This window comes from Periophthalmus magnuspinnatus, chromosome 23 (genome assembly GCF_009829125.3).
Source record: "Periophthalmus magnuspinnatus isolate fPerMag1 chromosome 23, fPerMag1.2.pri, whole genome shotgun sequence".
Lineage (NCBI taxonomy): Eukaryota > Metazoa > Chordata > Actinopteri > Gobiiformes > Gobiidae > Periophthalmus > Periophthalmus magnuspinnatus.
In genome coordinates, this window is record NC_047148.1 from 753,808 (window position 1) to 778,364 (window position 24,557).

The following is a 24,557-nucleotide window of genomic DNA, read 5'->3' on the forward strand; positions in this document are numbered from 1 at the left end:
TCATTATTTCACATATTACTCACAAATCATTTATCATATTAATTTTATGACTTAAAGTTCTTTCAACTGACAAAAATTATGTTTTTACAGTTGAATAATGGCACCACTTTCTGAAGCTATAGTGAAAAAATCATTTCACTTTTGTTTATTTATACTGACAGAGAAGACATGGAACTTTGTGCTAGTTTTTTTTCATCTTGATAGCCCCAGTCATTACAGAGATATTAACCATAAACTATGGTTATGATTACTAAAATCTGTAATCTGACAGTTAAACTGCAAATTCCACCACAGAATTCTGAGCTGTCCTCCAGATCAGAAGCTTTCTGTATGTTTTATACAGATTGATATCAGTCTGGTCCCCACAATTGCGTTTGAAACAACAAGCAACTAAGAACCGACAGGGAGACTCCTACAAGTCTTGGGAGAAGTCTCCCTTTTGTGCAAATGCAGTTTGACTCATGATAATGTCCGTGTGTTATACATTGTATGGATGCCCTACTTTCACAGTTCGATGGGTGAAATGCCTGGTGCGTGAGCTCCCAGTTCAGAAACTACTTGCTTTACTAGTTTTTGTGAAAAAAAGCAAAAGATCCAATAAAAAGGGCTGATTTAAATGACGTCACATATTGTAATGATGCCAACTTTTTCTAATAAAGATGTAAATGAAAAAAAAAATCTGAGTAATTACAAGGTTTTAATGATAACGAAACATTCATTTGACAATAAAAAACATCACACTGACAATTGGTGCAAACAGCAAACACACAATAAAAAAACAGTTGTGCTTCACTGAAAAAAGGGAACATCACCACATGGTTCATAGTTCATAGTTAACTGCTCACTACATTACCCAGAAGCCCTCACACATGTCCAATAGGAAGTACTTTGTTTAGTAATGTCTACTCTAACAGCCTGACACTAATCTTCTAAAAACAGTGATGTCTCCACTCATGTTGAGCACATGGGGGACATTGGGTGGTAGAGAATTAGCAGCAGAGGCCTCATCTTTCCTAATGTATTGTGGATGGTAGGGTGAAATGCATTTGCAGCAGGAGGATTTGGGTTCACAGTAAAGGAACAGTATTGGCATCAGAGGAAGAACACTGTTCCCTCCTCACATGTAGAGTTCATTGGTGTTGCTGTAAGTAAGGCTGGGGTCAAAGTGTCCCCAGCAAAAGCATATCCTTCTCTGTCTCTCAATTAGAGTTCATGGGAGCCATGTAGATGTGGGGGGAGGGGGGTCCAAAATACCCCCACAGGCAGCACTGGCATCAGAGGGAGTAGGTGGTTCTCTCCTCTCATGGGTACTTCACATGAACAGTTGTAAGTGTGTGGGGGGAAGGGAATAGGGGTGGGGGATCAAAGTATCCCCAGGAATCACATGCCGTTCTCTCTCACATAGCGCTCATGGGAGCTGATGTGACTCAGTGGGGTCAAAGTGTCCACCGCAGCACAGTGAGTAGTCTCATATCTCTCTCTGGCAGAGTCCATAGTTGCTGTGAGGAGGCCACACAGTGGGTCAAAATGTCCACAAAGTTCTCTCCTCTCATGTGTACCTCATGGATGCAGTAAGAGTGTGTGTATGTAGTGGGACATTCACAGTTCATGGGTCGTGATGTGGGTGGGGTACAAGCAACTGCAGCAGTAAGCTGGGGGTGGGGTTAAGGTGTCCTCCGCAGCAGAGGGAGCAGGCTCATCTCTCCTCTCAGGGCCCATGGGTGCTGCTGTGAGGGATAAGGGAGTTAAAGCGTCCTCCACAGAAACAAAGGGAGGAGAGGGAACAAAGAGAGCAGTGCCCACTGCTGCCTGCAGGTCACAGCTGAAGATCTGACCCATCGCACCTCGTCTGAATCTTCTGTAACATAACACACACAATGAGACTTCTACAATCACTTTTACTCTAACTAAAACATGAAAATATCCATTGCACTTTCTTGAAAGTAATGCACTTTATAGCACTCGGAATTCATAGTGACAAGTTATTTACTTACCACACAAATAAACACATTAAAGCTCCAGAAATTTTTACTTTCAACATAGCACACCACAAGAATGAACCTGGCAGACGTACTTTGTCATCGCTGCTGATCTAAAACAAATGTCTAATATTTTCCTGGCTGTTTCATATCCATTGCAGCTGAACGACTCTCCTAGTCTGCACCTAGTGTAAATCTGACTGTGTGGTTACATGCAGCGGGTATCCGAGTATGTAGCAGCATTTCCAGATGTTACGGGATTACATGCATTTTGATAATTGGCTTTCTGATCTGTATGTAGACTGACACTAGACTGGTCTGACTAATCATCCACAGATACCAGACCCCAAACCACGGGAGTGTGCTCTGCGTCGAGCCCAAGAGGAATTGCTACATTTTTAAATGCCAGGAAAACCAGATAACCGGCCTAGTCCAATTTAAACCAAATGATCAAAAAGCATGTAAACCCGAGAACTACAACTGAGGTATCGTGAATTCAATCTCAAAGATCCCAAAGACACTTCTGAAGAAGACAGTACTTGGATACCTGCTGCGTGGGACAAGACTGGGAGAAGAGTGGTCTGACAGATTTTGGGGCAAAGACGATTGGAATTTGGTGGTTTAGAGCACTGGGAGTTCTCTGTGCCTGTAAACATAGTGAGTGTGTATGAGAGGCACAGGGGTCTTACCACAGTCCTTATGGAAGACATGAGGGAAGCAGTGGAGCACGCCATAGCCACAGCGACAGTACGAGCATCCCTTCTGCACCCACTCCCCGTGCAGCACCGGCCCACAGCTCCTGCAACAGCACAATCAGTCATTAATTAAATAGTCAGTATAGTCTGTAATTAAACTAGTGCATTGCTCCCAAACGAGCTGAAATAAATCCAGTGTAATCTTTCAAACAATGGTATAAAGACTACTGTTACTTAAATAAAATATTACTGGAGTAGGACTGAAAATGATGCTGTAAATAATTGAGTACTGCCCACCTCTGACTATCACTGGGATAACAATAGATTTTCTGACTGTAAGATACAGGTTTTAAAGGTACAAAACCCAAACAAATTGTGGGTTGACTCTCCCCAGGTGGCAGAGTGACATGCTAGTTTGCTATACATCTAAATAAAAGGAGATTAGCATGGCTCTGTCTCACAGATGGCCCTGTTTAACACCAGACACACCCACTGCTGCACTCTGAAAGCCCTGATCTCAGCTTAACTGAAACTTTCAAAAGACGAGTTTCGACTAGGAGACATTAATTGCTGTGACAAATCAAATATTTCACTAGTTCCATCACATTTCTGGTTAATTAAGCTTGAAATGTGAAAAATTATTATTAAACATCCTAAAACCACAGTATGCAACTTCGTAGCCAAAAAAACTAAAATAAAACATGTTTTAATTTTGGTGGTGTTTGTGGCACTGCATCTCCACAAACCTGACTCTTGCTTGGCCTGGAGGAGGGCCTCCTGCTTGTCTACATGAAAATGTTATTACTTTGACTATAATCTTCCACATCATAATCTTTTTTAACTTTGTCTTTCCATGGAATCATGCAGGTGACATGCTAACTAGTGACTACTACGATTAACCTCTGACTGCTATTAAGATCAGAATTTCAGGCCTGATCATGTTCGTAAATGAAAATTAGTTCTCAAACATTTTACCTGATTATATAAAAGACCAAATGATAACAATAATAATAATACATTCTAAATTTGTATCATTCCAAAATAGCTGTTTAAGACTGCAGACTTGTGCGGTGGCTGGACGCACCTTAGGCGCTGGTCATATTCACACGTCCTCCCAGTGAAGAACTCAGGACAGGCACAGAAGCTGCCCAGGATACATGTGCCTCCATTCTGACAACAGCTGCGGCTCTGCTCCAAACCTGAACACAACACAGAGAAAACCGTTACACCTGAACGCAACACAGGGAAAACCGTGACACCTGAACGCAACACAGGGAAAACCGTTAAACCTGAACACAACACAGGGAAAACCGTTAAACCTGAACACAACACAGGGAAAACCGTTACACCTGAACGCAACACAGGGAAAACCGTTACACCTGAACGCAACACAAACCTAGAAGTATAAAACTATGTGATTCATTTGTGGTTCAAAGTGCATGTTTTACTAATTATTATTTAGACTGGTGGGATAGTACCTGCGTGAAATATTTATCACAGTTTCACAGCAATTAAGTGACAATTTGTGGAAAAAAATGTAATCCCTCTACCTATGTCATCAACACGGAAAATTACATCCAAAATGCAAAGGCAATTTACATTTTTGTGACAGTTTAAACCTTGATTTAACAAAAAGTGGTTATAGTTTTTTTTATTAGTCTAGTCATAACTATTGTACATTTGTGTGTAGTCCTGGTGCATGGTAACATTATTGTTGCTTGTTTATGGAATTACCTTGCGTGTCATTTCCCATGCCCCTGTGCCCCCTGTAGATCATCTAAATGCCACATGCACCGTACAGTTGGAGATGGGCAGCACTGCATTATGCTCATACTGCGTGCTCTCACAGCTTTGGCCCCACAGTGTGGCTCTAATGGGGCCCAGAGTGAGGGCTGTTTATCTTTACAGGGGCCTGACGTATTTATCAGAGGTCTGTCAGAGAAGCCCCCGCCGCCCCCTCCCATCTGTGATTACAGTAAAGATCCAGTCCTGGTGTAGCCCCCCACTGCCCTCTGTGTAATATCAGAAAGTGTTTACATTGAGCACAAGTGGGTAGTTCTCAGTTAAATGCTTAAGTAACATTTGTAAGCACTTCTAAAGCACTTTCTTTTACTCTCACGTGGGTAGTACATTTTGGAGTACTCTTACTTGGTTCGTCTTCAAATATCAATAACTAGAAATTATAAATCAGAATTATGACCAGGGAGTTACTCTTACTTGAGTACCAACTTCCTCATACTTTACCCTTAACGTGGGTCATACCTGGACCAGCCACTGCTGCTTCTCCAGTATATTATTGTAAAATGGCTTTACCCTTACTTGACTACAAAAATATATTAGACCAAATTCAAGTTTGTGGCCTCAAGAGTTGGTGTAGTAGTTTTGATTATTCTGATGGGCAGTCTGGGTTATGCTTGGGTTAAATCTGATCTAGTCCTGGTTAAAACCTGCCCCGCTTAGGATCAAAACGTGTTCTGTTTGGAAACTGAACAAACTTCTTACTGGAAGTGAGTCCGATGAAAGGCAGCACTGCGCCGGCGTCGCGGTGCCTGCTGTCCCCAGAGCTGCTGGAGCCCACCTCGGACAGACGACTCAGAAACTGCTGCTGAGATACGGACGAACCCACTAACAAATCACGGGGCCCGGACTGGGAGCCGGAGCCCCGAGGAGCCGCTGAGGACGTACACGAATCTCCATCACAATCTGCACAACCAGGGTGAGAGGAGTCCATCACAAATACAAAAAGTACTGATGTGAGAGGTATGGCACAAACCTGGAGCCGGAGGAGCCGGAGGAGCCGCAGAGGAGGCGAGCAGCAGCGCGGCAGCCACACACCACCTGCCCAGAACAGAAACCGACCTGACACAACCTGACACAACCTGACACAACCTGACACAACCGGACACACCGCGTACAGCGTGCACACCTGGACTCACCTGAGAGGCATGTCGATCCACGACTCCAGCTCTATCTAGAAAAATATCAAAATACCAACGAAAGACAAACAAAAATCCACTGTAAAGTCGAAAAAAGAAAATCCAGAGTATCTGTGCAGCGGGAAGAACGCGCTGCTCTCCACGGCTGTCCTGGCGCACTGACGTAGAGGGAACGCGACTGCCCCGGTTTCAGGTAGGGGGGGGTAGTGGATGGAACCTCGTGCCCCCAAAGACCCGCCCCGAGCTCGGCCCTCAAGCTGTTTCAGTTCGCGTCAAATAAACAAACAAAACTTGCGTCTTTGCGCCCCTTGTTCATGTGGTAATGCCTCATTCTGCTCCACATGTGTCAAATTCAAGGCCCCTGGGTCAAATGTGGCCCTCCACATCATTTTATGTGGCCCTCAACAGGATAAATTAAAAGGTTTGATGGTCTTAAAAGGTCATTTTATCAAGAGATGTGCAGTTCCACAGACATATTTTTTACATCTAGGCAAATGGATATGCAATATTTGAAACTTGAAAAACTAATAAGTACAGAAAAAGTTAATGAACAAGTTCAAAATTTTATTTATTTTACAACTGGCCCTTTGAGGTCAACCATTTTGCTGATGTGGTCCTTGGTGAAAACGTGTTGACGCCCCTGCTCTGCTCTGAGGAAATGTCTCATGTCCTCTCACCAACAGGACTCCCTTGAATTTAGGACGCTACATGCAGGGACTCACGGGAGGTTTTTGTCCCACGGCTGCATCCACAGGCCCAAAAGCAGCTCACGTCCTCAGGGGCTCACTCTCACTTTAGGCTCAACAACAGCACAAGACATTTTCTACAGGGCTGCAAATTAGTAGACATTTTATTTTATTTTCGGATCACTCTCAGATTTTAGGTCGCACCTTTTCCCTTTGGCTTTTAACACAGTTTGAGATGTTGATTTTTATTTTTTTTTTTAGATGTGTTATTGTTTTACACTCTGTTAGTGTTAATTTGTGTGTTAAGCAGTTTGGTTGACCCTGTTGTTTTTAAAGTGCTCTATAAATGAAATTGGATTGGATCAGCGGTAGTTTCAATATTATCGTTTACCGTGATATGTTTTTAATGTATAGTAATATATGCCACTTCAGAATGTGTTATGGTCTGGTTTGAGTTCTGTGACTGAAAAGTGAAGCTCTATAGTTCCCACACAGGAACAAACAACAGAATGCAGGGAAATAAAACTGGTAAAGAAAGAGTTGTTGAATCAAAAATTAAATTTGACAGGGTGAGTAAAAGTTGTCAGGTGAGGCATTTTGGTTCTATCAGCTCTTCTGGGAACCACACTAAAAATAGGTGAGGATGTGTTTAAAGAGAGGGTAATATGCTAAATTTAGCTTTCTACCATGTTATAACATTGTTTCCTCATCACAAACATGCTTGAAGACATTTTAGATGTCATCCATGCATGTTTCAGTAATCTATCAGCAGCCTATCTCAGGCTATGTCATCCATGTTTGCACACGGCCATTTTAGTAAATATACAAAAGTATGATACAAAACAATACACCACAACTTCACAAACCTAATTTCAATAGGGGGATGCACGCTGATTGTGTTGTGATAGTGCTCTGAAGGAGGAGTAACTTAGAGCACAGAGCAAAATGAGGAGAGACTCGAAGCGTGAAAAATGAAAAGTAAAGTTTTAAAAATGTTAATGTTTTTGGCAAATATAGCAAAACATTAAGGTAACATGATGAAATATGTTAACAATAAATAACCTGCAGAAGTGTAATATTCCCTCCTTAAAGGATGTATGTCACCTCTGCTGGCAACGCAACTGAACCTGGGTTGCCAGTGTTTTAACCTGCAGATTGAGGACACATACAAGTTTCTCATTCTCCATATATCGACAAACCATGCCCCACTTAAAAGCGTAGAACCTTATCCTCTGAATAAATACACTCAAATCAGCCAGTTTGATTTTTACTGGCTTGTTACTATGTGTGGCAATCGAGGGGTTAACAATTTGGGATAGTAATAAAAAATATAAATGCATAATTGCAACATCACCCCAAATCTAGTTTGGGAAATAGAGCCCAAGTATAAGGCGCACAGGTAAGATTATCAGAATAAAAAGGCCAGGTTCCACTTAATCTACATCATGTTTACTTTACATAATAAAGAAAACAGTCTTTTAATTTCATTAATAGCTACATTAGATCAAATCTGAGTCCACCCATACACACTCATTCAGTTTATTAAAAGTTTACCAAGCCCAAGCTTACCAAGCTTCCTGTCAGACCATGTACAGGGCAAAATCCAGCTCGACGCACAGAGCTCAGGTGTGACCAGTCCGAGCTCTGCCCAGAACAGAACTAAAAGGAGGCAATCTCACCGTGGACCAAATTAAACAAAACAAAAATGTGGAACAACACAAAACATATCAAAACAGCGCAAAGCAACGGAAAGGCAAAAGAAAACAAAGGAAAGCAAAACAGCAGAACAAAACAAGAGAAAACAGCAGAGGCAAGGCAAAACAAAGGAAGGGAAAGACTAAACTAATGACACTTACAAAGATGAATGGGGAGTTAACATTAGTCCTACAGCACAATAGAACTTAACCCCATGAAGGAGGCACACATACTGCTGACTGTGTAAGGTGAGCACACAATCCCACTTTCTGGAGTTTGAAATGATGAGACGCAAGATGGCTCGTGTTGCCCGTGTGCCAACTACACAACCAAACTAACAGAAAACACTCACTTGAAATGACATTTGTGACAGGCAAAGGTTGAGAGCCCGCACCTGATAGAGCCGAACAGGGTTCCAGGACCCTGGGACTAGAAGATGATGGGGCCACAGGCTGTGGAGTAGTTTGAGTCATAGCCACACATTGGGCAGGGGGAATTGAAGATGGTTCCTGTGGTTGTGGCACACGAGAACGCACTGCAAAGTTCAGTGTATTGTGAAAGTGCAGCGGCGGCACAGGCCTCAACGTCTTAACACATATGGTTACAGATATGGCCATGTACCAGGGGTGTCAAACACATTTTCAGCAAAATGGCTGCTCTCAAAGGGCCATATGAAAATAAATCTAACTACTTTTTGAATGTTTTAATTAACTCTTTCTGTATTTATTACTTATTAAAGTTACAAATATTACACGTGCATTTGCCTAGATGTAAAAATATGGCTGTGTAACTATGTATCTCCTGATAAAATGGCATTTTAAGACCATTATACCTTTTACCCTGTCGAGGGCCACATAAAATGATGTGGAGGGCCCTATTTGCCCCGCGGGCCTTGAGTTTGACACACGTGCCATATACGATAGTACAGTGCATGTACATATTTAGTTTGTGGCAGTTTATATCTTGTTTATATACATTTATTGTTAAAATATTTTAAACTTTTGGGTTAGCCACAGAACAGCCTAAGCCTAAGCTCTGTGACTGAATTTACACAAAGCAGAGATAATGACATCAGAGGAGGTGGAATGCCCCGCTCAAACCTCACCATGAAAAGAGTAGAGGAGTCGTTAACACCATTCACCCTGCAGTCTCCTGCTGTGTGCACATCACCCTGAAACAAGCCCATAGGGTGAGCCAGTGCAGGTGAGTGTGGGGGCTTAGGAAAAGTGGAAAAGAATTAGTTACCCTGTCAGTCTGACCCTTCCCCTGTGAGGCCAGTTACCCTGTCAGTCTGACCCTTCCCCTGTGAGGCCAGTTACCCTGTCAGTCTGACCCTTCCCCTGTGAGACCAGTTACCCTGTCAGTCTGACCCTTCCCCTGTGAGACCAGTTACCCTGTCAGTCTGACCCTTCCCCTGTGAGGTCAGTTACCCTGTCAGTCTGACCCTTCCCCTGTGAGACCAGTTACCCTGTCAGTCTGACCCTTCCCCTGTGAGGTCAGTTACCCTGTCAGTCTGACCCTTCCCCTGTGAGGCCAGTTACCCTGTCAGTCTGACCCTTCCCCTGTGAGGTCAGTTGTCTTGTCAGACTGCCTCTTTGGCTGTGATGGCATGTGGTGGGATTCTTCCAAGAAATTCAGACTCAGTCAGGATATGTGTTTCTGGTTGGTTTATTGTGCTCTCCAACAGTGCAAAAAAGTGCCAAATGTGCTTCAATATTATTTACAATGAAAGTCATTTTAAAAGTAAAATTTAGAGGCAAGAAAAAAAAGCAACAGTTTCAGAGTTGACTTCCCCTTTAAGCCCCCCTCTATCCTCTTAGCACGAGTTGCCTCCACTGTAACCTGGATAATACAGATTGCAGAGCTGCAGAGTGCACCTATATACCCTTGTTTGGCCCTCCCACATTACATAACACCCACTGAAAAGAGTATTTACACCATTTCTACTATTAAATTGCTAATACTTCATGTGCCAAAAGTTGCCTAGAGACAATAGCTTTAAAACAAAATCACAAAGTTACGTAGAACACTTAAAATCAGCAGAAAATATGAATAATTGTCCATGCAAATTATCTGTGGCTCAGATGACCACAGTTATTTAAACTACCGGTGAGGATGTGTCCGGATTTGGCAAAACGCAGAAGGAGGAGGGAGGGGCGGCAGCATGAGAGTAAGTAAATGAACGAATTTAGGATGATTTAGATGGGCAAAACTAGCGCTTCTAAGTGTACACCCTTAGTCCCAGCAGAACATTCTTTAAAGGCTATGGACAACATAGTTTAATATGCGTTTGTTAATGAATGGCTTTGGAGTGCTGAGCGAGGCAGATATGGAAACAGGTAGTGCATCTTCACAGCCCTCCTTGGGGACAGCGCACTTAAGGATGGACCTGTTTCATCACAGTACAGTTATTTTGTAAGTCTGACCCTTCCACTGTGAGGTCAGTTACCCACTCAGTTCAAAGCACATACCTCATTGAGGCTGCACTGTAAGAGACTCATTTCAATTTATAGCGAAATATTCCAAATCATCAAAATCTAGTTTATTGTGGTGAAGAGTCCTGTTTTGCTCCAAATACTTTTAGAACTGTACAGGCAAAATGTAAAGACAACACATTTTGTTCTAAACGTTTTGAGCTCAGAGTTCTATGGGGTCTATAGGACACTGTTTCATACAGACGCAAATGTCAGAGATCTCCTTTTCACATTTGAGTCAATGCATAAGCCTCATCCTGGTCTGTGGAGCATAACTTTAGGGAGCATTAGCCCTGGACTATATAATCACTAGTCTGTGTCCTCAACTGTAGTCTTCCTCCTCCTCTTCCTCATTTGTCTGCTCTGGATCCTCCACTTCCTGGGCCTGTCCTGTGCAATTGCTCCTCCAGCTGTCCCCCCAACCCTCTCTGACCACAGGGCTGTAGTCCTGGATACCTTTGGTGGTGTGGTGTTCTGAGGAGAAGCACACCACATGGTCCTGGCTGGGCTTCTTAAAGGAACAGAGCCTCCAGGACTCGCTCCAGACCATGTGCTCCTCCCCCTCCTTGAGTCCCTCTCCTCTGGGCTCCTCACTGGCACTGCTACGGTGGGCCACTGCCACTGCCCAGGACGAGTGCCTCCAGTCTGAGAAGGAGGAGCAGAGCATGTGGAACTGCAGCTGAGGGGGAACGGACAGCATTGCATCCCTCTTCTGCCTAATCTCTGCCACTCGGGGAGGTCTGGGCACAAGTCTTCTCTTACATGGAGCTGGAGGGTGGGGCTTAGGCTTTCTTACTTTCAGTTTTTGAGAGGCGGAGCTTCTCTGTTCTGATGTTACTTCCTGGTGTAATTTTGGAACATTATTTGTAGTTTCTTTTTGTAGTCTCTGGTATCCAGCACCCCTCTCCTGCTCCTTTTCTCCTCCTTCCTCTGCTTCTACTTCCCCCTCCTCTTCATCTCCCTCTTCTTCCTCATTCTCATCTTTCACTTCCTCCTCTCCCTTCTTTTCATCTCCCTCCTCTTCATCCTCTTCATCTTTCTGTTCATCCTCTTCCTCCTCCTTCCCATCTTTCTCATTCCCCTCTCCCTTGTCTATTTTCCCTTCACCCTCTTTTACTACCTCCTCATCCTCTTTCACTATCCCCTCTTCATTGTGGTCCCCCTCTTGCTTCTCTTCCTCCTCTTCATCTACTTTGTGTCTTTCCTCTTCTTCCTCTTCCTCGCTGTCTCCTAAGTCTGATTCCTTCATCAGCTGATTAGATCTTTTCTTTGTTGGTTCTTCGTTTTCCCCTTCATCATCTCCCTCCTCTTCTTCCGCCTCGATTTCCTCTCCATCTATGCTGACCTTTCTTTCTATTTCCTCCTCCTCCTCTTCATTTTCATCGTCCTTCCCTTCCTCCTCTTTATTCTCCTCATTCTGCTCATCCATTTTCTCTTCCTTTGTTCTTCCTCCCTCTCTTCCTCCTTTTTCCTCTTCCATGTCCTCCTTGTCCTCTCCACCACTCTCCTCCCCCTCCCCTTCTTCCTCATCTGCATTCACCTCTTCCTCCTCCTCTTCATCGCCCTTGTTCTCCTGCTCTTCCTCAGGTTTTCTTATGTCTCTTTCGACTTGTCTTTCTGCTCCTCCTTCCTCCTCTTTATTTGCCTCTTTTTGGTCCACTCTTTTAGGGATGCACACCTCCTCCACATCAACAAATGATTCTTTCTCTTCTTCAGATTCCTCCTCCCCTTCATCTGCATCTACAAACTCATCCTCCTCTTCCTCCTCTTCCTCTTCGTCCTCTTCGTCCTCCTTGACCTCTTCATGTTCCGTTGATTCTTCTGTAGTTCCCTCTGTATGTGAATTCTGTAAGATTAAGAGAAGTGTCAGATCTAAGAAACAGAGCAGGACAGAGTCTTTTGGCCCATCACTTATGTGAAACTCACCTCCTTTTTTTCTCCCTCTTCTTCTTTCCTCTCCTCCTTTTCATCCATCTCCTCTTCCACCTCAACCTGCTCTTCATCTTCATCTCTCCCCTTCCTGTCCTCATCCTCTAGTGTCTTCTTTCTCTCCTGTTCTTCCTCCTTTCTCTCTTCTACTTTTTTGTCATTCGTCTCCTCTTCCTCATCATCTTCATCCATCTCCTCCTGCTCATCCTCTTCCTCCATTTGCTTCCTCCCTTCTGCATTTGTCTTTTTCTCCCCCTCCTCTTCCTCGTCATTCATCTCCTCTTCTACCTTAATCTGCTTCTCTTCTTCATCTTCTTCATCCTTCTCCTCCTTCTTCGCCTCCAGCTCATTCCTCTCCACTTCTTCCTCATCCTCATCCTCTTCCTCATCCTCTTCCGCATCCTCATCATCTGTTTCCTTAGTCTCTTCTTTCCCTTCCATTGTATGCTTCCTGTCTTCTCCTTTTTTTACCTCCTTCTGCTCCTCCATGACTTTCCTCTCCTCCTCCTCTTCCTCCTCCTCCTCCTCTTCCTCGTTCCCATCCTCTTCCTCCTTCCCATCCTCTTCCTCTCCCTCCTCTTCCTCTCCCTCCTCTTCCTCTCCCTCCTCCTCTGATTGGCAAATAGTTGTTTCCTGAATGTCTTTACTGTTTGTGAATAATTTTTCACTCTTAACTTCTGTATTTTCTGTGTAGTGATATCGTGATTTCTTCTTCCCAAAATCATGATGGTTTTCTTTTTCACTCTCTTCCTCTTCCTCATTCTCTTCAACCCCCTCCTCCTCTTCTTCCTCCTCTTCCTCATACTCTTCAACCCCCTCTTCCTCTTCTTCCTCTTCCTCCTCTTCCTCATTCTCTTCAACCCGCTCCTCCTCTTCTTCCTCCTCCTCTTCTTCCTCCTCTTCTTCCTCGTACTCTTCCTCGTACTCTTCAACCCCCTCCTCCTCCTCTTCCTCCTCTTCATCATCTTCCAGTATGACTTGTCCTTTGACAGTCCTCCATGAGTCCATCCAGTCTGGTTGCTCGCTGGCGTGTGAATGGGTGTTTTTGGCCTGTACTTCCTGGTTGAGAGCTGATGTGAGCAGAAGTGAAGTCTGCAGATGTTTCTTCATCTGCTCCTCACAGTGTTTGAGCTGTGACTGTACAGTGCACTGGCCCCACCTACAACACACGGCCACAAGTTATCACGTAGTTGTGGTTGTCACAGTAACAGGTTTGCTTGTGTAGCTATGAACAGACCTAAAACGTGATATTTTTGATTGATTCATTTTTTATTTTATGGTGTAAGTTTAGATAAAGCTGTAGGTGACACATTTGTTAAACTTACTGCTAAAATGTTAACTACCCCAAAACATTTTCCTAACTCTAACCTTTACCATTTTCCTCACCCCAACTTAAACCCTAACCTTAACCAAACCCCGACCGAAACCTTAACTTTAACTCAAACCATAACCTTGGCTAAACCCCAACCTAAACTCCGACCTTAACCAAAGCCTAAACTTAACCAAACTCTAACCTTTATGTTTTCCCTAACCTGTTTCCTATCTTTTAATAAATAACCATGTTTATTAAACATCATCACTTTTAATGATTAATGACCCTCCCTACTGACCCGACATTCTAGCCTCCAGCCTCTATACATGGGTTTCAGAATGAGGAAAAGTTAGGACTGTTTCCATATAAGAGGAAGATGAAACCCGTGAACAGTGGAGGTAGTTAATGGTGGATAATAACAGACAACATGTTAACATGTGTGTAAATACCACAAGATAAAGAATGAAACAACTTCATAATGAAGTAATAGTTTATTATTATTACTATCGTGCCAGTGTCTGCTGTATATTTATAATCCAAGACACCAGTGGATCATTATGTTAAAATCTGGACATTTTAAATCACAATATTTAACTAAAATTACCTGAAGTGGAACTAAACACTAAATACACTTTGTTCACTACCATCATCTATTGTTCCTAGACATTTTTTGCCAACTTATTAGGTAAAACTTTTGGTCAAAACTGCCTAAATCTAAGTTTAGGCTGTCTCCAGTGGCCTAGTTGGTGACATCACGACTGACTACTCTGACTACAGTCAGATGTTTGTGATGACTGTTAGACCAATCACACCAGTGCTCATTTATTTGAAACTTGAGCAGGAAGTACAGAGCAGTGAAACTGAGGATAGAACTGAGCAATGACATTTTGAATACAGGAAGGTAAAGATTACTCAAACATGCATGAATAACTCTAAATACAACTTCCAAGGGTAAATGAGACGGGAAACAACTTTAACATGCTTAAAAGCTCTTGGAGTTATGGGTCACCTGTATCCTGATGTCCTCATATGTGGACAACACAATTTGGGTTGTTTAGGCCACAATGCAAACTTTTAGAAGAGCAATAACAGCAACAAGAACAGCAACAATGTAAATATATTATATATATTCATTTTTAACAGTCTAGAATGTTTAGAATATTTTATTTTATTTTTTTTTATTTTTCTTCCTGCTCCTGTCTGCAGCTCTTCACATGAGACACATTGTTCCACATTTTGTTTTTACATTCAGGACACATGTTGCTGTGTTCAGGGTCTTAATAAATAGTTTTTGTAAATCATTATTCAAATGTTTTATCAAAATTATTAAAATGTTCACATATGTGGACATTTGATTTACATATTTTTTTTCTTTGAAACTACATAATGTAAAAAGATAATTCTTTGTATTTAGACTCATCAGGTTCCAGTCAGCCCAAATAACAAAGAGAAATGAATAAAGCATGTCATGCAAGAGCTCGGGTCTCAGGAGGTTAAAGTGGAACTTAACGTGTAAACTCCTCCCACAGCCAGGTGTTTGTTTGTAATCACCTGGTTGTGGTCAGGGATATCCTGCATGATGTCTCGTAGTCCTTGAAATTGCAGGGGCCACTAGAGGCCAGAAAGCTGCAAATTGACCTAATTTTCATTGCCAACACAAGGACTAAGAACAGTAGATAATGCTATTAAAACACTGTATACACAGTTTAGTAGCAAAATAGGTTGTTTTATTTATTGATTTAGTGGTCAGTTCCACCTCAAGAATGATTCAGACTTAGTAACTACTCCATTAAGGGGATAGTGTTAGGAGAAGGGTTATTTGATCATTACGAATTAACTATTTGTTCATGCTTTATTAAAGCTAATTACAGTAGTTATTATATAGTGTTACCATTTTTATTTTGATTTGACGTTAAGCCAGTGGCCCTGTACCTGTAGTTGCAGGTGCGTCCCCCGCCGCAAAGCCAGTACTGGGAGTGCTCCTGCTCTGGGGTGGGCACACACATTTGGGCCAGGGTCCAAGACTGCCTCCAGCCTGGAGGAGTGACGTCCCTCAGGCTGCCGGGGTGATGCTCTTCAGGCAGACACAGTTTGTAGGACACCTCCCAGCCGTCCCAGTCAAACAGCTCATCCTGCACATACAAGTCATTTTACACTCAGTGTATTCTCTCTGAATCATACAGATGTAATGCTATGTTTGCTTTGTTAAGTGTTTTATTTATTTATTTTATTTGATAGGGACAGCGCATATTAATGAACATCTGTAAACACAGTGTAAATATGCCAGATTATAGCAAAAAATACTCATTTCCATCTGTTGTCCCTAGGCAGGTACACAGACAACAAATACAACATAGACATTACAAAAATACAATAAAAGCAGCTAAAAGTGCTCACAGACCTGGTTTTCCTTCAGCCACAGTTTAAGGTGCAGTTTTCTAAAATGCATTTTACAATGTCGTTTATTGTATATTACCTTTGGTTTTAGGGTGACTTTTTAACATCTGACCAAGGACAGCAGATGGAAAAACTGTCATTTAGGCTAATTCTGGTGCACTGCTACACTTAATGTACACTAAACCTGGTAAATAAACTAAATAAATATTTTTATTAACCTTATATGCAATATAGTCTATAATCTGTTTGTGGAATTTTAAATAGGAGATAATGTAGCAGATTTTGGGCCACTACAGTTGTCAAGATAGAGCCATAATCAATAAATAAAACTGAATCTCTGCGGTTTGCAGATGATGTTGTCCTGATGGCTTCATCGAGCCAGGACCTGCAGCACTGGGGCGGTCTGCAGCTGAATGTGAAGCGGCTGGGATGAGAATCAGCTCCTCCAAATCCGAGGTCATGGTTCTCGACCAGGTGGGTGTAGAGTCCTTGTCTCAACTGGAGGAGTTCAAGTATGTCGGGGTCTTGTTCATGAGTGAGGGAAGGATGGAGCGTGAGATTGACAGGCGGATTGATGCAGCGTCTGCAGTGATGCAGTCACTATAACAATAGTTATTTGGGGGTTATGTGCTGAGGTTAGTATCCCTCCCTCATCCAAGCACAGACAACCACAATACCATGAGTCTAGGCTCTAGGGTGAAAATTGAAGTAGCATGTGTCTACTACACTGCCTGGACAAAAGAAAAGTCACCACCAAAAAAAGGTCACACACTGTAATATTTAGTTGGACCGCCTTTAGCTTTGATTGCAATGCGCATTCGCTGTGGCATTGTTTCAGTAAGTTTCTGCAATGTCACAAGATTTATTTCCATCTAGTGTTGCATTAATTTTTCACTAAGATATTGCCTTGATGATGTTAGAGTCTGACGCTGCACAAAGCCTTCTCCAGCACATCCCAAACATTCACAGTGGGGTTAAGGTCTGGACTCTGTGGTGGACAATCCATGTGTGAAAATGACGTCTCATGCTCCTGAACCACTCTGTCACTATTTGAGCCCAATGAATCCTGGTATTGTTACCTTGGAATATGCCCGTGCCATCAGGGAAGAAAAATTCCATTGATGGAATAAACTGGTCATTCAGTATATTCAGGTGTCAGCTGACCTCATTCTTTGAGCACAGACTGTTGCTGAACCTAGACCTGACCAACTGGAGGAGACTCGTACCTATTTGCTTAGTTATATCAATATATATATATATATATATTTTTTTTTTTTTTGGCCAGGCAGTGTATACCATCCAGTGTATGCAGTAAATGAGCATACCACAGTGCCAAATACTAGGGCCTATGCTGTTAAGTTTGAGGTACTCCCACTGATTGAGGTTCTAATTAACAGATTTAATTAACTCTTGTGAGTGTTAGGCCATGTTACTGAGGCTAAACATGCTGGATTTGTGTGTTAAACATGTGAATAAAACAAAACACAACTCCAGCTATGTTTTTGGTGAGAAAACATTATTTATCAGAAAATACCATAATACGGGCCCTTTAACAGTTTAAAGAGCTCGTGGACTGGAATGACATGGAAGCAATACATTGGTGGTGTGGACACTTGTCAAATGCAAAACCCAAGCAAAGCATAAAGAACATGGTGATACAGATAAACATATTTCAGTAGAACCAGTAGAAAAGAGTATTGCTGCATTCACTAAAGAAAACTCACCTCTTCATCAATGTTCAGGATGAGGTCCAGCCGGTCAGTTGGCATCTGATCGTAGCTTGAACAAGGATGGTCCCACATGGGTTTCTGTTGCCGGAACGGAAAGTTCATGATCTTCCAAGTTCCTGCCCACACAGGAAGTGAATATGGAGCGATGGCTGCTGCTCTGGCAGGCCTTTGGGCACACAAGAGCTCCCACTGATACTCCTCTTCATCAAAGTCCGCACCAATAAGTGGGCCCTTTATCTGGACAAGACAAACTAGTTACATTTACTGAGTAACTTTTTTTTTTTTAATGTACTTTTCAGAGTACTTTTCTAGCAGCACACTTTTACTCCTCCTTGAGTAATATTCTTATTGTAGTAACAGTACTCTTACTTGAATAAAAGTTATAGTTACTCTTCCCACTGTGAGCACGTCCACAAGTGACAAAAGCTTTATATTGACAATAAGAAATGATTTGAACATTATGTTTCTTGCGTCGCTCCTTCAGATATGATTTAGTGTCTCATTTTTTGTCTGTCCCTTAAAAATACCAGTTTTGGTTCATCATTTAATGTTTTCTCCTGCCAATTACATTAACTATTAAATTAACCATTAAATTATACATTAGATGTCACATCCCAACAGTTACTCTTTAAGTTACTCTTACTTTAGTAGTACTTTTCCCAAATACTTTTTGATTCTTATTAGAGTCCTTTCATAGACCACCACTTTGTACTACGTTATTCACAGGTAAATGCTGGTACCTTTTTCCACGAGAGACTCCAGAGGTCGATGAGAGCTGCCCTGGTGTCCTTCAGCTGTGATTGTCCCTTGTACCTTCTCTGGTTCCCCACTTGAATGGGGGTGAATCCCAGCCGCTCCCGTAGCTCCATGGCCTTCAGGAACAAGTACTTGGGTGGCTTTAGGCTCATCCAGGAGTCCTTCCAGCAGATCTTAAAGACGTCCACCTCCACTTTGCGCTTGACCCGTTTCAGTTTGGGTGAATCTCTGCGGCGAGTGATAGGGGGAGTGGCTGGGGGTGGGGTTTTAGGTCTTGGAGGGGGAGGGGCCACCACTTTGAAGCGGATCTTTGGTTTCTTATTTTCCTCATCATCCTCTAGGTGGCTTGTGGCCTTCTTGAAGTCAGACAGGCCACTTTTGCCCTTGTCCCCATTGATGAGTGTATGGTGGTATGACCATTTGGAAACAAGTCTGTGGAGGGAAAGATACACTGTTCAAATCTATTTTATTCAAAACTTTGTAGCTATTGGGGTTTGGGCAAGGCTCTATCCAAAATTCATTGTGAGTTTGGTCCTGTTAATGTTTTACCAGGGACAATAAAGGACAAAGTGGCCCATTAAATCTGCAGTTAGGTTTGGTCTGGTTTTGTCTGGTTTTGTCTGATTCAGTCTGGGTCAGTGTGGTTTAGTCTGTGTCAGTCTGGTTTGGTCTAGTTCAGTCTGATTCGGTCTGTGTCAGTCTGTTGTGGTCTGGTCCAGTCTGGTTCGATCTGGTTCAGTCTTGTTTGCTCTAGTTTGGTCTGGTTCAGTCTGGTTCAGTCTTGTTTGCTCTAGTTTGGTCTGGTTCAGTCTTGTTTGCTCTAGTTTGGTCTGGTTCAGTCTTGTTTGCTCTAGTTTGGTCTGGTTCAATCTGTTTCAGTCTTGTTTGCTCTAGTTTGGTCTGGTTCAGTCTGGTTCAGTCTGGTTCAGTCTGGTTCAGTCTGGTTCAGTCGGGTACGCACACAGACATAGAGCTCTTCTTCTGCCACTCCTTCTCTTGCTTGTTCTGGTTGGCGATGCTCTGGGCCTTCTGCTCCCATTTGTCTTTGAGGCTGATGTTTCCAAACAAGCGGCGTCCATCTGTACTCATTCTTGCCTGCTCACACACACACGCACACACACACACGCACACATGAACAGACACACACATCAGGGAGGGTTTGGGTTGTATCTAACTACAGTATATCAATATTCATATTAAACAAATAAAAACATTTCAAAGACATCCTGTTGTAAGTTAGTTTAAGGCCAGGTGTAGTGCATGGCCTACTGAGAATTTAAACCAAATATGGACAGCGTCCAATAATTTGTTGCAGGGCAATGCTACAATACCAATGTGTGCCTGATCAGTCACTGGGGTGTAATTTCAAATTTCACCCCACACAGAATTATGGTAGTAGTTGTCCAGTTGGTTACTACTTGGGTAGCTGTAGTTCATGTCACTACTATCTTTATTTAACCAGGATAGTCCCACCTCAGGCGCCCCTGGCTCCAGAGGGAAGCCTATTGTACATGTTTCAAGTGGTTGGGAAAACCAGAAAACACCTACGCAGGCACAGGGAGAACATGCACAATCCAAAGTCGAGTAAATAAACTAAGGTAACTAATTGTTTCTGTAAGTGTAGCGTAGGGAAGTGAAGCAGAGTAAACTGAACTGAGTCTTGGCTTACAGAGCAGAGGGTTGGCATGTGGAAATTACTGAGCTGCAGCTCGAGCCAGAGATCAGAGCCAGGACGACATCACTACAGATCCTCAAGTCATTAACTACTAAACTAAAAAAAGCATGGCAAAGCAAACAAAGAGAATGTGCATGCGTCAGCGTCTTTTGTTTATTCTGATTTTAAAGATACTTTCAAAATCCAACAAAGATCATTGCAGTTCTTAACTCTGTTTTTATCTGGATTATTATTTTTAACCACTGGGCCGTTGTGTGTAAGTTATTGGAAGTTTTTAAAAGTTTTTTTTTAAATGGACATTTAACGTTTGTTTTGCTGCTTGAGTTCTAACGTCCTTTACACTATGGCGTTACTCGTCAGCTTGACATACTGTGACTGTAAAGGAGGTCCTGGGAAAGAAACCCAAACTTGTGACCTCGGAGAAGGATTGTCTTTAGGACTAATCTAGTTGTTCGGCTAGAACAAAGTGACCAGACGCCAGTTCACACTCTACCACTCTTTACTGAAGTCATGTTCACGGTTCATGGTTTCTAAAAGACAGAAATAAATACTATAAATGTAATGAATAATATAGCAAATAAAGATATATGGAAATAATAAACATAACAGTGGCAATAATAAATATAATTGCCATTATAACCTGACCCTAGAAATTTAAATAAAAGCACACACTGACTTACTCATAAAGCAAATAGTGTTTTTCCACTTGATTGAGGTTAGAAAATCGTATAAATATTTCAGTGAGCAGGCCTCTGACCTGTATTACAGTGATTATAGTATAAACCGGTAAAGTTCTCGAGGACAATAAGATCAACCTCAGAACCTAATATTCATACATATTTTATTAGATTCAGTTATTGTAAATTCTAAAGAGGAAATATGTGATGCTTAGTCATTTATCTCTTCATGTGACGTCTTGGATAATAATGGTGATCTTTCTGATCTCGATTATGTTGAATTTGAACCTCCAGCAGATAACACATTTTTTCTTCAAGACATTTCACTCACATGGAGGTTAGTTGCAAATCAAGTTATAATTTATCTAAATAAATGCTCAATTTTGAAGTCTTATTAATCAAGTTTCAGAAAAGGGCATAGTACTGCTACTGCAACCTTTAAGTTTTAAATGGCATTTTCACAGCCCTTGATGACAAACTAAATTGTGTAGCTCTGTTTATTGATTTGAGTTAAGCTTTTAATGGAGAGGAACATGGAGTCCTCTTTAAGTATCTGAAGCATATTGGATTTAACAATGATACCTGTAAGTGGTTCCAAAATTATCTTTGAAACTGAACCCAGCCAGATTTTCTAACTTTAAGTAAAGGATTCTGGGAACCCTATTTTTACTATTTTTATTAATTTGATTGGTTACAATTTAAGAAAAAAACACATACATTTATATGTAGATCAGTGGTTCTTAACCCCACCAGTTTCATATGCATTCACCGATATATATATATATATATATATATATATATATATATATATATATATATATATATATATATATATATATATATATATATATATATATATATATATATATATATATATATATATATATATATATATATATATATATATATATATATGGATTTTATTACAGAAACAAATATTGTATCCCAATAAATTACAGAAAAGAAATAGTACAAGCAGCCTTCCTATCTATACTGGATTATGTGGATGTGGTAAATGCAGACTGTGGTGTATGTGCAGACTTCAGCCTCTGCTTTGAAACCATTGGATCCACTCTTTCACTCTGTCCTTTGTTTTATTACAGGTGATGGATGTGAAACTTATGAGTATTTTTTCCAGGAAAAAGTGTGCTGGCCATCACTGTCTATTTGAAGAGAACAGCAGTGTATGAAATGTATCTATAAGGAATTACTTCAGAAACAGCCAGAATACCTCATGTGCATGATGATTAACAAATCATTGGTACCAGAAGATTTAATATCAGATCACATGACTGCGTAAGGCCAAGGACTAGCCACACCAGAACTGAGATGGGAAAGAGGTCTTTAGCTGTTTTGTTTCACAAAAATGGAATACACTCCAAGGAAAAGCAAAACTCAGTGCATTAGTGACACAATCACAATTTAATAATCTGGAAACAAACTTTTAAACACACACCTGCTCCTGTTTGTTTTGGGGGGGTTTTTCTGATTGTATTGTAATTTAAACAGTATGCCCATGAAAAAGGGAGCCCAAGTGCTCTTATTGGGTTCCCCTGTATAAATAAAGATAAATAAAAATATACATTATCCCTATACTGTCCTTTCCAGGTTTTCTATAGTGTTTCAATAATACTGAATCAGCAAATATTTTCCCCACTGTGGGACAAATAAAGGTTTATCTGAAATGCATTCATCATCACATTTTAAGAAATTGAAAGTGTTTCTTTGTTTAAGAAGGCCGTCTTTATGGTGATCCCACTGTATTAATTGTAAATAGAATATATTGTTATTTGAAGCTGCATCAAGCTTAATATTTTTCACACATGTAAAAGTCTGAACAGCTTCCTTCCTTGAAGACTGAATTCCTTGTACTTATTTATAAGATATAAAAAGTACTAGGCAATCAGATTAGCTACCCATTTTAAAGCAGTTTAAAAGCATGTTATGAGCATGGTTTAAGACCCGTCAGTGCTGATGTAGCACATTAATATGAGTGATGCCCTGTTTGCTTATGGCTCAGAGCTCTTTGCCTCTGTAGTAATCTCCAAAACAAAACCAGGCTTAGACATGTGTTTCTCGGGTATGTTAGTAATGACATGATTACAACTCCATGCTGGTCATACACTCTGTGTGAGGGTGAGTGGGTGAGTGGGTGAGTGGGTGAGTGGGTGAGTGGGTGAGTGGGTGAGTGGGTGTGGATGTGTCCTTACCTCGTTGTCGTATCTCTCTCTCTCTCTAGTTTTATAGTTTACAGGTGCTGTTAGCGTTAGCCTGGAGAAGTGTCTACTCTGAGGGGAGCCGGGTTCTACTCTGCTATTTTTACCGCCCCATGTCAACATGGTGACACGGCCTAAATATAGTGTAGCTTCAACACACATCCACTAACTACAGAGGTTTTGCTTTTGGTAAAGTTTATTTGTATGTTTTTATACTTTGCACAGCACGTGTTACTTTACTGTTTTAAGGTCTGAAAGTCCAGTTCCAATGTAGATTGTGTAACACTGCAACATTTGACCTTTTTCATTAATAATTATTTCATTCATCAACTGTACTTTAACTGCATTTAATTAGATTAGCCAATCAGGGACAAGCGTGATTTGCCCATATCAAAACAAATATTTAATTTTAATTAATAAGAAAAGACAAAAATATCATAGGGGACTGAAAACATGGTAAATTTCTGCAGAATCAATGAGCGAAGCACTGAACTGTTAATCTGAGGTGAGAGAAATGTTATTTTGTTTGTAAATGACAGGTGACCAATGAGCTCCTCTGTTTCACATGCGTTACTGAAATAAGCAAATCTGATTGGACAGTCATGTTTGACTCTGGCTCAAGATGCGACAGAGGGACGGGACTGATATCCCTCTGTATAAAAAATACAGAGGGATATCATTCTGGATTTGCCAGGCATGTTGGCAATGCCATCCAAGTGCTCTCTGAATGTGAAAGCCCATTATAAAACCTCTAACCAAAAGTGTAAGTAAGAACAAAAAACTAACTTCCACCTACCTCCCTGAGCTCAGATGTCCTTCTGTCTCATCTCTCAGAGTCCTGAGGCTCAAAGCTCAAAGTCTGTGGATCGGCCGCTCATTTCCACCAAGTGTCTTTTTATAAATCACAAATGTAACATTTTTGTACATGCGCACACTTCATAAACAGTGCACTGTTTGTTTAGAAACCAGCCAGACACAGAAAGAAAATGCAAATTCCAGACAGAAACACAACTTATACCCCTCTTGCTGTGAGACAGTAGTGACAAGCACTGACAAAGCTAATAAAGAGCTGCCTTTATGTTGAGTCTTGTGTCTTCGGGTCTTAGCACTCTTAGATCTATAGACATGGGCATTACTAAAGAGGTACACATGAGATAATGAAGCCAGACGAATAAACCGGCTGTTTGCAACACAACCGGCGAAAGTGTACGCTCAGTGGCAGGGTAATAACACCAGAGCAGACCCACCAAGGCTGGAAACTGAACAGTACTGGAAAGACATATCGGAGAAGGAGGCCTCACATAACAGCGATGCACACTGGCTGGTGGCTCTGAGAAAAGACCAAAGCAACCTTCCTGAACAAAATTCAGTCACCATCACAGTGGCAGATGTCCAGGAAA

At 41.6% G+C, this 24,557-nt stretch overlaps 2 protein-coding genes across 2 annotated transcripts; both read right to left on the minus strand.

The window, feature by feature from the left end:
* Positions 1 to 679: 679 nt before the first annotated feature.
* tdgf1 (teratocarcinoma-derived growth factor 1) lies at positions 680 to 5,795 on the minus strand. The gene is made up of 6 exons (XM_033989171.2): positions 5,611 to 5,795; positions 5,448 to 5,512; positions 5,177 to 5,377; positions 3,759 to 3,873; positions 2,669 to 2,778; positions 680 to 1,858 (listed from the first exon to the last, which is right to left on the minus strand). The coding sequence occupies exons 1-6, from the start codon at positions 5,619 to 5,621 to the stop codon at positions 1,746 to 1,748; spliced, it is 615 nt and encodes a 204-aa protein (XP_033845062.2). The 5' UTR covers positions 5,622 to 5,795; the 3' UTR covers positions 680 to 1,745.
* Positions 5,796 to 9,576: 3,781 nt separating this feature from the next.
* On the minus strand, positions 9,577 to 23,225 carry LOC129457387 (trichohyalin-like). Its single transcript, XM_055231848.1, has 7 exons — positions 23,152 to 23,225; positions 19,551 to 19,684; positions 18,574 to 19,021; positions 17,828 to 18,070; positions 15,639 to 15,838; positions 12,392 to 13,553; positions 9,577 to 12,311 (listed from the first exon to the last, which is right to left on the minus strand). The coding sequence occupies exons 2-7, from the start codon at positions 19,676 to 19,678 to the stop codon at positions 10,788 to 10,790; spliced, it is 3,705 nt and encodes a 1,234-aa protein (XP_055087823.1). The 5' UTR covers positions 19,679 to 19,684; positions 23,152 to 23,225; the 3' UTR covers positions 9,577 to 10,787.
* Between the last annotated feature and the right edge of the window lie 1,332 nt (positions 23,226 to 24,557).